The 13,696-nt window shown below is 35.0% G+C and overlaps 1 protein-coding gene across 9 annotated transcripts in view; it reads left to right on the top strand.

Moving 5' to 3' along the window:
• Nucleotides 1-13,696, top strand: part of ADGRL3 (adhesion G protein-coupled receptor L3) — an 851,742-nt gene that overhangs the window by 698,924 nt on the left and 139,122 nt on the right. For 7 of the 9 annotated variants that reach the window (XM_036853251.1, XM_036853252.1, XM_036853253.1 and 4 more), the window contains one exon: nucleotides 2,483-2,521. The exons of the other annotated variants lie outside the window; for them this stretch is intronic. In XM_036853251.1, coding sequence (XP_036709146.1) covers nucleotides 2,483-2,521 — 39 coding nt within the window. The remainder of the gene's footprint in view (nucleotides 1-2,482; nucleotides 2,522-13,696) is intronic. 9 annotated transcript variants of the gene reach the window in all.

The following is a 13,696-nucleotide window of genomic DNA, read 5'->3' as shown; positions in this document are numbered from 1 at the left end:
TTTAATTTTTATTTCCTTTTGGTTTTTTAAATTACTGATTTTGTATCATTACCATTATAATTTAAAAGGTTTAAATGTGTTTCAGCAACTTTGAATTGTAACTAATAAAAATAATTTATTTTTTAAATTTTAAGGAATTTTATGTATTTTAATTTATATTTATAAATCTACTATATATTTATATACATTATATACTCATATATAAGCATTTTATATATAACCTATACACATATAAGCATTTTATTTACATAAGTATGTAAAATATATTTAATATATTTATAAAGAATATCATTTATTTATGTAACAAAATATCACATGGTGAAAAGATATTAGAATGCTGCCATCAGATAACATGTATTCCCTGAATGGCATTTTTGTAGTAAAGATGATCGGTTATTGAAACTTGATTTTAAGGTCTCAAATATCAGTGATAATCTTATTACTTAAAAAAGCAAGAATTTGGCAGTGACGGTCTAATGTCCTGTATGGAATTCACTAAATGAACATTCCCCTTTAGAATGAAAAAATAACTTTGCAGACTGGTCTTTATTATGTTTATTTCTTTTCTGTCTTATTAGACTAGGAGTCTCACTCATGAGAAGAAAGAAATTTTTTAAAATAATAATGGTTCGACATTAAAAAGCTAGATATTTTATCTGTCAGTTTTTCCTGCAATTTCATCCTCAGAAAATAGATTCAGTTTTATCAATTAGATATAAATTATTACTAAAGGTTTTTTCATGCTGAGCAAAAAGGAGTTATTTTTGTCATTCATATTCCTGATAGAATCTCAACCAAGCCGCTGGCAGAATATAATCCACAGCTGCCCGTGTAATCTGGGCATGCTGTGATTTTAATGTGTTATTACCCAGGCTGACTGGAGGCTATTAATGAATATTGCTGCCAGCTATTGTTACCATAATGTACTGGATATAGTCATTTCTATTAATGTTACATATCCATACCATTACTTGTTATAGCAATACTTTGTATCTTTATTTAAAAATGGTGTCGATGTCTGGCAATATCAGGTAAAGCTGGCAATTAATGTCACATTCTAACTAGCTACAACTAATCAGCTTGCCTAGTCTGAATATCAAATAACTACATAATGGACAAATTTTCATTTGTGAAGCTTTTTAATGCTCTCTTTTGTTTCTTATTTGGCTCTTTTCAACTGTTTATATAACGTGGTTTGTTATATGTTAATTTGCATGATGGGGTAAGAAGATGGGAGGGCAGAGGTTATTCACATGCTTCCTGGCTTGCTCTCATTTCCTGTGGTTCCCACTGTTCCCTGAAGCAGTTTTAACCCATCAGATTTGCAAAGTCAACTTGGTACAAATCAATTGTGCTCCACATTGAAATTCTGGAGGGTTTAGAGACCTGCTAAACCAAAATGAGAGTCAGTGATCCAAATGACAGTGCTGACAATTTACTTGCACTCATTCCTCACTTAATTCTTTAGAGGAGTAACTGCTCTATGCTCATTGAAGAATGCATGAATTAAAGTGGGAGAGTATTAGCCACACAAAAGGCATCAGAGTAACTGCTTCTTAAAACTGGGTAATTTTCTCCTTGAACAATCGAGGCTACTGAAGGAAAATAATAGGGAAAAGGAGGAAAACTACAATCTAATTTATAAAATTTGCAGTCATTTATTTAAACAGAGCAAATATATGTATTAATTATTCATTTTATCACCAGGAAAAAATGTTTGGGACTGAGTATGAGTTGCTGTTAACCTTTTGCCCAGAAAAACATCATTCTGTATGCAAACAAAGAAACACACAGAAACAGGCTTGTTATCCCGCCGAAGTTTCTAAAATGTATAAAATTTTTGGTCAAAACCATCAAAAGGAATTCTTCAAGAAATAAAAACAAGATAAATCACAATATCGATTGCATTCTTTTAATCAGAAGTTACTTATCTCTTGGTATTTGTCCCTTAGAATCAAATAGTCAAATGAATGGGCATTTCTATTTTCTCAATAAATAGAACTTTTTGTATGTATGAACAAATGGTTTGTGGGACACATTAACCATCTAAAAATCTGTAAACCACAGACAATTTACTATCTTTAAAAATGGGTTCCAAATTTTTGACATAATTTACTTAACTTCCTAGATCTTCATTTGTGGCCCATGAATTAATAACTAACCTCATATGAAATGAATCATGTCAAATGAATGAAGTATATTGATTTTTACTAATTTCTACTAAATTTAGTCTAAGATTTCTTTCCATCATTAACAGCTTTATACCATCCAGTTATCACTTGGGTTCTGAAAAGCTGTTAGTTACTATTTTTCAAGCCATTGCTGACATTTTGCTGCTGCTTAGCTTTCATTCTCTTCTTGAAAGTAGTGCACAACAAAATAAGGTGTTTGTGTAGATGTGTTCTTTTATTTTTCTTGTTTTCTTCTGTCACTAACTTGTTTTTTCTATTCTGTGTTTAATCTGCTGTCTTAATGGATTCAGCTTCAGAAAAGAGAGCGCTCTTGCAGAGCCTATGTCCAGGTACTTTCTGCGTTTTTATAAATGTGTTAAGTTGTTGAATTGTCTCTGTTGGTGATAGCATGTATGGGCGTCCGATAGAAAGATGATAATGTATCCTGTTGAACTAGAAGAATTTCAGGGAGGGCATGGAGGGTGGGAATGGAAAGTTATATGAAAGGGTATGTGCTAAAAAGAAATTTGACAGTGCCAGTGCTCTATCATACAAGAGAAGCCCAGACTAGCATAGAGGTGCAACTCTGGGTGTGAGAATTTTGATCATCACTGAAAGGTGAGTTGGGTGTAATATATAATAAATCTCTAATTTCTTCAGAGAGGTGGGTATGAAAACATTTCATTCCTATGTTGGTCTAAATAATATTTGAGTAGCAAGTCATCCAGAAATGACACTCAATCAAATAAGACAACAATTCCAGGATACTTGGAATATCATGCTTCTGTGCCAAATTAATCAAGACAAGCTGTGACGATCTTACTCTTCCACTTATTATAAACACATGAATCTGAATGTAAGTGTAATTTTTCCTCCAGTTCACATGTTGTAATTTGTTTCTAAGCAAGATAAAAAACATTTCTACTGTTTATGAGTTCTTTGTGAAAAAGAATCCCAGAAGCAAGCTTCATAGTTATTTTTAGAATAAGGGAAAGAAGGGAGGGGAGGGGAGAAGAGGAAAGGAGAGGAGAGGAGAGGAGAGAAGGGAAGGGGAGGAGAGGGGAGGGGAGGGGAGGGGAGGGGAGGAGAGGAGGGAGGAACAAAGGCAGGCAAGGTCAAATGACAAATTAAAATGACAAAGCTATTTAGTAATGACTTTGATGTGCTTTATTCAAGGGAAAGCAATCCATGGGTTGAGGCAGTAAGTGCCTCACCATCAGTGGTGCATTCTCCCTGAGGGATGTTGGACAAGAGTGGGTTTTATAGAGACAACTCTAAACAGGGCGCGATTGGCAAGGAGGTTAGGGATTTCCTTATAAGGCTAGCAGGTCCTGTTTTCTAGGGTAAGGTGAGCTAGCTAACGCTGAGTTGGAGGATTGTGATTAGTGTATGTGAGGTTTCCTTGACAGTCATTTCCCATAAGTGCAGATTTAGATTTGTGATGTGGACCAGACCACTGGGGCGGCCTCCATATTGTGGGTCCCAAAATACAAATTAACTTTATCAGAAGGAAGAAAAAATATGAAACTGTGTGACTGTCAACTTTATTCCATATGTGTATATATCATAGCATTTTTAAGGGGAAGGCCAACTACATTTATGAAGAGAGATGCCTTCAAGACCCAAATCGCTGGTTCTCAGATTAGTAGTCCAGAAAATACACAGTATCAGTTTATTCACAATAAGGGCATTTTGTGGCACAGTCATTTAAAAGGAAAAAAATAATAATTTGAACATTGAACAGAGATTAGGAAGAAAAGCTTTTAATTTGCATTTAACTTTATAAATTAATGAATCTTTGTATATAAGAAGCTGTTCAGGTTTATTTTTCTAAGGTTTTGGGAAAGAAATTGCTTGGGGAGGTTTATGTATATATATTGCTTAGTGTGTGCCATAGACAGAGAAATTGAAGTACTCTTCAGCATTGAAAGCTGAGGATCATTTTTGAGCAATATTAGGATTGTTTTTTATTGCAATCTATGCTATCCCTTTAATGGGGCCTTGGAGATAATTAGCCTTTCAGTATTTAAATCTATGAAATGCATGGTCATTCAAACATGAATCTCTGATGGAAAATTAATAGCACAGTTTATTCAGTAGCTGATTTCCTGGTGTTGTAATTGACTGGCTATGAATAAATGTTTCAGCTATTGACTAAACATCTGATAAGACCAAATACAAACAGAATATTGGTGAAGCAGAAATGCTGTGCTCACTATAACACAGCATTATTTCTGTTCCTTTTATTGTAGATCATTATTCTATGAAATTCTAGAGTGAATAATACCTTAAACTTTAGTCTATTTGAATTTTAAAGACTTATGTTCCCTATTATTTCTATGTTCAGAGCACATTCTGAGCTACCTATGAAAGAGGTATGAAATACATTTGAAATGTTTTATGCATTAAATTTGAAAAAAGATTATTATTTAGTTATCACAAGATTCTTAAAAAAAAAAAAAATTCCTTTCCATGGGCACAAGCAGTGATTCTCCTAGGTTTGATTTTGACCACCTAAACACATTTAGCTTTTAATTGTTTAGAAATAGTGTCTATTTTATGAATAATCTAGATCTATTTTTTATTTCTTGCTTCCCACTTTTTATTCCACAAAAAAAAAAAAAAAAAATGAAATCTGGACTGTCAGCCATCAGCTCTGATAACTCATCTGTAGGTGAACAATTAAAAGATAGTTGCTTTGATTTTTTACATAATATGTGAATCTCCTAAAACCCAATATTCTTTTGTCTCAAGAATTTTAACAAAAACAAAAAATTGGGTCAAATATATTTTATTTTTCTTTATTTAGTTGTAATTTTAGATTACATTAAAATCCTTGTTGACTATCAAAAGATAGATATTGACATGTCATAGTAAAAATAGCATTACTGTATTGTAGGCATAATACATACCTTCGTTTAGGAGATGGTTTTAAGTTTTAAGCCAGAGATAACAAATAAGCCTTGTGTTACATATGCATATTAAGTAGCTATCATGATATAATATTACCAGGAGGGACCTTAGAGATGAAGATGAGTGAGTTGAGATCTGGAGAGATGAAATGACTGGACCAAGGTCACACAACTAGCACCAGTGGCACTAATGCTGCTATCCTGATGTGCATCCAGTGCTTCTTCAACACCATGATTAAGAATAACAGTGATTTATTATGAAGAATAAATATGTTTATTAGGCATTGTGCCCATCATTGTGCAAAGCATTTTGCATAAATTCTTACTTAATATTCAAAACAACCCTATGATATAAGTTATTGCTATTCTTAAAGTAGAGAAAATGGGGCACAGGAAGCATTAAATGACTTTCACAAAATTACACAGTAATAATTGAGGGGCTCCTGAATTCAAAGTAAGGTCTTCCTGACTCAGAAACTCATGCTCTCATTCGCCAAAATAATGTGATTGCGGAACTGACATTATTTGGTGTTAGAAGTCAAGATATATTATTTGGTTTATATTTATTGATTTATGGTACTGTATTTCAGGAATGGTATAAAGTATAACAATCTTTTTTTAATTTCTCCTTTTTTTTGAGATTGAGCTCAAATGGCTGTGTGGTGATTATTTTGTACTCCTATAGCCAGGTCAAATACAAACATAATTTACTTTGAGGTCATTTGGTTTTCAGAGGAGACTGTGATTGAAAAATTATCATATTGAGAGAAGAAAAAAGCAAGTAGAAAATATTCTAACTCTATGTTAAAGGAGGAACAGTCAAACTGTTTTCCAAAGTGACCACACCATTTTACATTTCCACCAGCAATACGTGAGGGCTCCAATTTCTCCACATCTACAGTAGCACTGTTATTTTCTCTTTTTGATTATAACCATCCAAGTACATGTGAATTGCATAAGTTCTTAACTCTAGTGGTGGATTGGGGGCAGGGGAAGTTTTAGGAGGGTAATCCATGAACGAATAAAAAAATTATATGGCTCCAAAGAGAGGTCGGTGTTTTTCATGAGAATCTGAGAGTAGAGTGTGACCTCAAATAGCTTAAGAACAACTGCCTTCATGTTCTATAAATGTAACCAGAACTTATATTTATATTTTTTTCTCATTTTTCAATCCCAAGTTCCCATCTTTTAAATAGTAATGTTTGTTAGCATTGTTCTTCTCTTTAGCAGGAACTATTAAAAATCACTAGCGTTCATTTTTTACTGCTTTACAAGCAGGACATTTTCCTAGTTAAGAAATATGTTTTGATTTTTATCAGCAGTTTCTTTTGTCCTCCAAATCTCAGAGGTGGCATGGACTCCTTAGAGTCTGCAGTCGATCTTGCTTAATGGGAAATATAAGTACATACAGTTTTTGATGTGAATCTTTTGAGTCATTCTTTGGAATCTACTATTATTTGCATAGTCGGGCTGAGAACTGATCAGAAAAAATTGGTAAATAGATGCACATTTTTTTAAAAAGACACATATACATGCATACCTGGTTTCCTCCCTTCTTCCCATCCTTCCTTAAATTTTTCTTTCCTTTTTTTTCAAAGGCAGATAGTCTATGTGTTCTTTAAATCTTACCAAGTATTTGTAATAAGCTCTCTTTTTCAGTTTGGAATTATAGTTTGCTTTTTTTGTTTATTTTATTTATTTTGTTTGTTTCACCTTCATTATCCACTAGAAATCTGTATCCTAGGTACCATCAGTGTAAAAGCAATCTCTATCTTCAACTGTAAAAAACATCACATAGTAGTTAACAACAAAAACATTCAAGAATTACTAGTTCAGCACATGTGCCCAGTAATTTTATCAGTACTGGGAATATAGCAGTGCCCATAACAGGCCAAAATCCCTGCTCTCTCTCCTAGGGTGAAATGTCCAGTAGCAGAATGTAAACAGTATGCTAAGTATGTGAAATATATGGTATGTGAGATGATGATAAATGTTACGGAGAAAAATAGAGCAAGAAACGCATCACTGAGGTGACATTTCAAAAAAACTCTGAAGGAGTGAGCTGTGAAGATATGCAGGAAAAAGCATTCCAGCAGAGAAAACAAAGTTTCTGAGGTGGAAATACGCCTGTGTTGTCCAGGAAGCGAATGCAACTGGAGGAGAGTGAAAGAGAAGAGGGTAGCAGGACATTAATCTGTGGGGCAGCGAGGGCCCAGATCTGATAGACCATTGTAAGGACTTCAACTTTTACTCATAGACACACAGGAAGCCACTGCAGGTTTTTGAGCAGAAGTATGACATGATGTGATGTGTTTTCAAAGTGGAGAAGAGATTCTAGAAGGAAAAGTAAGGGCTGAAACAGGGTGACCATTTGGGCAATAACAACATTCACTTGGAACCGGATATGAGTGCAGGATGCTGAGATAATTCTTCAGCTTTGGGAATTTTTTTAAGTGGAACAAACAGGATTCGCTAAGGGGTTGTATGTGAAGTGTCAGAGATAGAGAGGAGTTGGAATGACATCAAGTGTTTTGACTGAGCAACTGGAAAGATGCAGTCACCATTTATTGAGATAGTCAATCTGTGACCAATTTGGGAGGAGCACGAAAAGAACTTCACTCAGGGGCATGTTAAGTTTGAGATTCTTATTAGATATACAATATTGATGGTAAATATGCAGTTAGATATACGAGCTTGAAATTTACCTGAGAGGTCAAGCTAGATATAATCATTTAGTAATGTTTCACTTAGAGTGGCATTTTCAGCCAATGTACTAGATGAATTCATCAAGGAAATGAGTGTAGAAAGAGAAGAGAAGCTAGAGCTGAGCCCCAGGACACTGTCATATGATGAGGTCAGGGAGAGGAAGAGGAACCAGCAGTAGAGAGTAACGACCAGCCTTAAGGAAGGAGGAGGACCTGGAGAGTATGGCACCCAGGAGTCAACTCAAGTTCTTGTTTCATGGAGGAGGAAGTGATGTCAAGTGCTGCTGAATCTGCTCAGAAGTGCTGATACAGCTTTTCAACGATAAAAGTAATGTCAACTTTTGATGAATTTAAAAAAATTCTAGGCCTTCCCTGGTGGCGCAGTGGTTGAGAATCTGCCTGCCAATGCAGGGGACACGGGTTCGAGCCCTGGTCTGGGAAGATACCACATGCCACGGAGCAACTGGGCCCGTGAGCCACAACTACTGAGCCTGCGCGTCTGGAGCCTGTGCCCCGCAAGAAGAGAGGCGGCGATAGTGAGAGGCCCGCGCACCGCGATGAAGAGTGGCCCCGCTTGCCGCAACTAGAGAAAGCCCTCGCACGAAACGAAGACCCAACACAGCCAAAAATAAATAAATAAATAAATACATTCATAAATACATAAATAAATAAATAAAGTAGCTATTTAAAAAAAAATCCAAAGCCTAGATATCTATATTATTATATGTACTGCATAAACATTTTTACCTATTGCTTTCATTTTTTTTGTCTGTAATGCAGACTTTTCTGTGAACCAAAGTTGCTACTTGCACCTTTGACAAAGTGCAGATTGAATTATGCCCGTTTTACTTGTGTGCCTTTGGTGCATGAGACAAGAAAGATTCTAACCTCCACTTATACTGCTAGGAAGAAAGTAATGAGTATTTTCAAGTTTCTTGTTTGGTCACTTAATTGGCTGTGTGACAAAGAGCTCCATGGTGCATGTCAAACGACTTTCTGAGTCCTCTAATGATTTGTGCTTTGCTTGACTTGTGATACTATTCTGTGTGGCCTGTCAGGCTGGATATCCTTGTTAAAGTGGCTAGAATAAATTGGCTAGTGGTGTGCATACAATGTAGTATATTAACTGCAGCAACGGGGAGTACTTTTAGCAGCTCTTTCAGGAGATTTCGATGTTTGCCCATAAGCATCAAAGCCAACCCAAACTTTCATTTAATATAATTAAAAGGACATCTGAAAGCAGTTTGAATCACACCAGGTTCTTGAGGTTTGGTAACCCTTTGTTAAAACCTTGTGAACTTAATATATTTCACAGCTTGATAAATCTGCACTTGATTTGAGTCAGTAAGAGAAAAAATATAAATCTGCACCCTGCATATTTCTGGTGCCCTGAACCTATTTCTAAAAGACTTTGAGATCAAAGAAAGTAACTTCCATCTACAAAGCAGAGTAGTTTTCTTTAGATAAAGAAGATATAAGAATTCTTTTCTATAAATTGCAGTCACTAAATGCTGTTGTAAAGCAATTGTTGAATCAAAAGATAGTAAAACCATATGTAATGTAAGCAGTGTAAATTATTCAGGTTATTATTTAAGAGCATAGGTAGGTCAGTTCATAAATCTAATAATTTGAAAACCTCCAAAGGACAATGACAGATGTTGATATTGGAGTTCCTGCTTTGACGTGCAAAGAACATCATTTTGGGAATCTCTCAAAATTCCCATGGCTAATGTGTCAGGTCAGGCAGAGATGGCCACTTTACAAAGTCATTTCTGACTTCCAGTTCGCACATTTCCTAGAAGTAAACAAAATGTTCCAGCTGCTGTTTGTATATACGTGGCTTGTAAATGCTTCAGGAAGTAATTCTAATAAGGGTGAAAAAAAAAAAGCCCTTTTGTTTTTAAATAAAATGTTTTCACTTAAAACAAAAGTATTTTCTCACTTCTTTTCACCAAATTTTATTTTCTTCTCTCTTATAACTTCTTGATCAAAGCCTAGATAACTACTTAATTGTAAAATTGTTTATTTAGAGTCCATTCTAATGCATCATTGCTTTCCGAACATGACTTTACTTTCAGAAAAGTTTTAAATACATAGAATATAAATAGATATACTTTCTACGCAAACACAAGAGAATGCACATCAATTTACTTTGCTATTTCTCTAACAGCATTATGATCATGTACCTAACCAGAAGGAAAAAATACATTTAAAATAGGATTACAGATTTAAGGTCCTACTTTCTGAAACTATCATTAGCATTTCTGGTACAGGTCAGGAAAGCAATGGAAGTTTTAAGGTGTCATTTGCAGTAGAGTAGTTCCTTGATGGCTTGGAACCAAATGATTTTTTAATATCGCTCCCAACAGAGTTATAATTCTGATATTTTCCCTTATCAGCCAGTAGTAACAGAAACTTAACTATGACAACTTAAACTAGGGCTTTATTTTCATTAAGTAAAAAGGAAATGCAGCCGAAACGGTTCAGGATTAGCATGAAAACTCCGTATCAGAGACCAAGGCTTCATCTGCTTTTCTGCTCTATTGTCTTTAGCACATGGGTTTCCTTCCTCAAAATGACAAGATGGTTACTTAGCATCCATGCTAATTTTTACGTAGAAAGAAGGATAAGGACAATTAACTAAAATATTCATCTCTGTTAGAACTTTCCAAATGTCTCACCCAACTATATTTGACCATTTCCCCTACTTCTGACCATATCCCTTGGGCTACTCAGGGATAGCCCAAGGGATTTAGCTTTGCATAGCTAAATGCTTCATTAATAGGTATACTTTTGCAGCTGGGCATAACTGTATCTATTAAAGTCCAGTGATTCTATATCTAAAACAAGAGAATTATTGGGCAAATAGTATTCTTAGATGAAACCAAAAATTTAATGTATTTAATGGTACATATTGATATATTCATCCAGTTTTGATGTAATAATCTACCATAGAGTTATGACAATACCAATGGTTACTTTTAAACCCTAAGTGTAGATTAAAATGTTCTTTTGATTGTTCTCTTATAGTTATAGTCTGAAAGCAATCATTTTTGTTAAAAGGAAAAAAAATTATTTCAGATTATTTCTGAATAGCTAATATAGGTATATGGTTTAAAATTCAAAAAGTAGTAATAATAGATATGGCTCCTTCCCACTGAGGCTGCTGCATTGCTAGCTCTGGGGCACGCCACTGACATTGTGACCTATTTCAGTGGTGCCCCCTTGGAGTTGTGTGGTGCAAGCAACCCTGCCTCTCCCCTGCCTCTCTCCCCAGTCATTCAGATCTCCTTCCTTACTGTTATCAGCCTCTTAAATATCCTACCAGAGAAGACTATTTTTACCACATCCATGTTTCTATAATGTTTCTTTATAAATTTTGTCATACAATCACAAAACAGTGCTGTTCTCTTTACCTACAACTAGGACTTTGGGAATAGCTGTGGCAGACCCACATTATGTGGTAGCATGCCACCACTGAAAAGAATAAGCATATAGAGATGATCACAAGGTACACTTGTATCACAGTTTATATCAACAAAAAAACTTAACTGTATCAGTAGGAAACCGGTTGAATAAAATGCTGCACCAAATAGTGGAATAATCTTTAGCCACAGAAAGAATGAGGTAGATCTCGTATTGACTCAGAATGATGGGTATAATACAGTATCAAGTAAAAAAAAGAAAAAAAAAAAAAGGCAAGCAGGCAAAACCAAACAAATAACGTTATTATGGTGATCACATCTATTTGTATATATGTGTAAATATTTACAAGTCTGGAGGGGTCCACAACTAACTGTCAAAGAAATTCTTTTTGGGAGAGGTGGGTGTTATTCCATAAATAGACTTTCCAGTTTTAATGTATATACTTATGTATTTTCAACTGTTCACAACGTATACTTTTTATTTATTTATTTTTTACTAGTACAGATTATTTATTGGAAAAGTTTTAGACTTACAGAAAATTAGTCAGTTAGTATCGAGTTCCAATACCATATATCCCTCCTACACACAGAGTTTCCTTTATTATTACTACCTTACATTAGTATGGTACATTCATTATAATTAATGAACCAATATGGATTGATATATTATTATTAACTAAAATGCATAGTTCAGATTCACTTAGTTTTTAACTATGCCTTTTTTCTGTTTCAGGATCCTATCAGGACATCACATTACATTTAAACATCATATCTCCTTAGGCTTCTCTAGGCTGTGACAGTTTTTCAGACTTTCCTGCAAGGTTGTCCTTTTTAAAGTCAGAAAATATATTTTCCATTTAAAATAATTAGTGTGTATACTTTAAGAAGAGCATAGAAGTATTCATTCATTCACTCACTCAGACAGTATTTGTTGAGCTCCTGTGCTTCAGGCACTGTTCCAGGTGCAATGATTCAAAGGTAAAGACAGACAGGATTACTACTCTTGCAGAGCTCACATCCTAGTTTAGCAAACTGGAGTTTGGGAAGGAAATAGACAGTAAAGCAATCAAAATAATAAAAGAAGATAATGGCCGAAGTACTATGCAGAGAATTAAAACAGAATCATGAGTTAAAGTAACTGCTTGGTTACTTTAGACTGTATGTATCTGGGAGATGGCAGTGCAGCTGACTCCTGGCAGTATGAGATCAGCCATGTGCCTATCTGGATAAAAAGCATTCTAGAATCAGGTCACCCATCATGGCCAAGTGAGGTTGGAGAGTTCTGGAAATAGAAAGAAGGCTAATATGCCTGAAGCAATGCGTTGAAGGAGAATACAGGGCTAGGAAAACTATGGGAAGGAGTCAAGATTCTGAATGCCATTGAAGAGTTTTAACTAGGGTCGTGACAGTAGATTTTTGCAAGATTAATTTGGTTGCAAATTTAGTTTTCCTCTGATATCCATTATTGCTGCTTCAGTTATCACCTTTATGTAGGTAATTCTCAAAAAACCCTAATCAACCACTTTAAACACTTAGAAATTTTGTCATTCCATTCTCCCTACTGCTGAATAATGTTTTAAAGATGCAAATCTGATTAAGACTTGATCCCACTCAAAGACTGTCCATTACTCTCTTTTTCACTAAAGAAAAAATTTCCTGTTTTGGACTACAGTGTTTGAGAATTTGACTCCTCTTTTCCCATACCTGATTTCCCATACCTTTAGCTGGCCCCTTCCATATTCTTAGATTCTACACTCCCAAAGTACCTAAGTACTTGCAGTTCATGTCTCTGTACCTTTTTAGTCACAGTTATGTTCTGCTTGGATTACTTCTATATTTGTTCTCCTTTCTCCATCCTTTCTTCTCAGTAACGTTGACTTATCTGCCAACACCTACTTTATAAGCCAGTGACTCTAAAGAAGCATTCTTTCTCCCACCTAGCCTGGATAAATGCCCTCTTATACATCCTCGCTTTTCCTCTTATTACAGCAATTATCAAGCTATATATATTTTTTAATTTAATTTAATTTATTTTTTATACAGCAGGTTCTTCTTAGTCATCCATTTTGTACACATCAGTGTATACATGTCAATCACAATCTCCCAATTCATCACAACACCACCCCCACACCCCGCTGCTTTCCCCACTTTGTGTCCATACGTTTGTTCTCTACATCTGTGTCTCAATTTCTGCCCTGTAAAGTGGTTCATCTGTACCATTTTTCTAGGTTCCACATATATGCGTTAATATGCGATATTTGTTTTTCTCTTTCTGACTTACTTCATTCTGTATGACAGTCTCTAGATCCATCCACGTCTCTACAAATGACCCAATTTCGTTCCTTTTTATGGCTGAGTAATATTCCATTGTATATATGTACCATATCTTCTTTATCCATTTGTCTGTCGATGGGCATTTAGGTTGCTTCCATGACCCGTCTATTGTAAATAGTGCTGCAATGAACATTGGGGTGCATGTGTCT

This window comes from Balaenoptera musculus, chromosome 5 (genome assembly GCF_009873245.2).
Source record: "Balaenoptera musculus isolate JJ_BM4_2016_0621 chromosome 5, mBalMus1.pri.v3, whole genome shotgun sequence".
Classification (NCBI taxonomy): Eukaryota; Metazoa; Chordata; class Mammalia; order Artiodactyla; family Balaenopteridae; genus Balaenoptera; species Balaenoptera musculus.
Note: the sequence above shows the minus strand (reverse complement) of the source record. Positions and strands in the feature narration are given on the sequence as shown.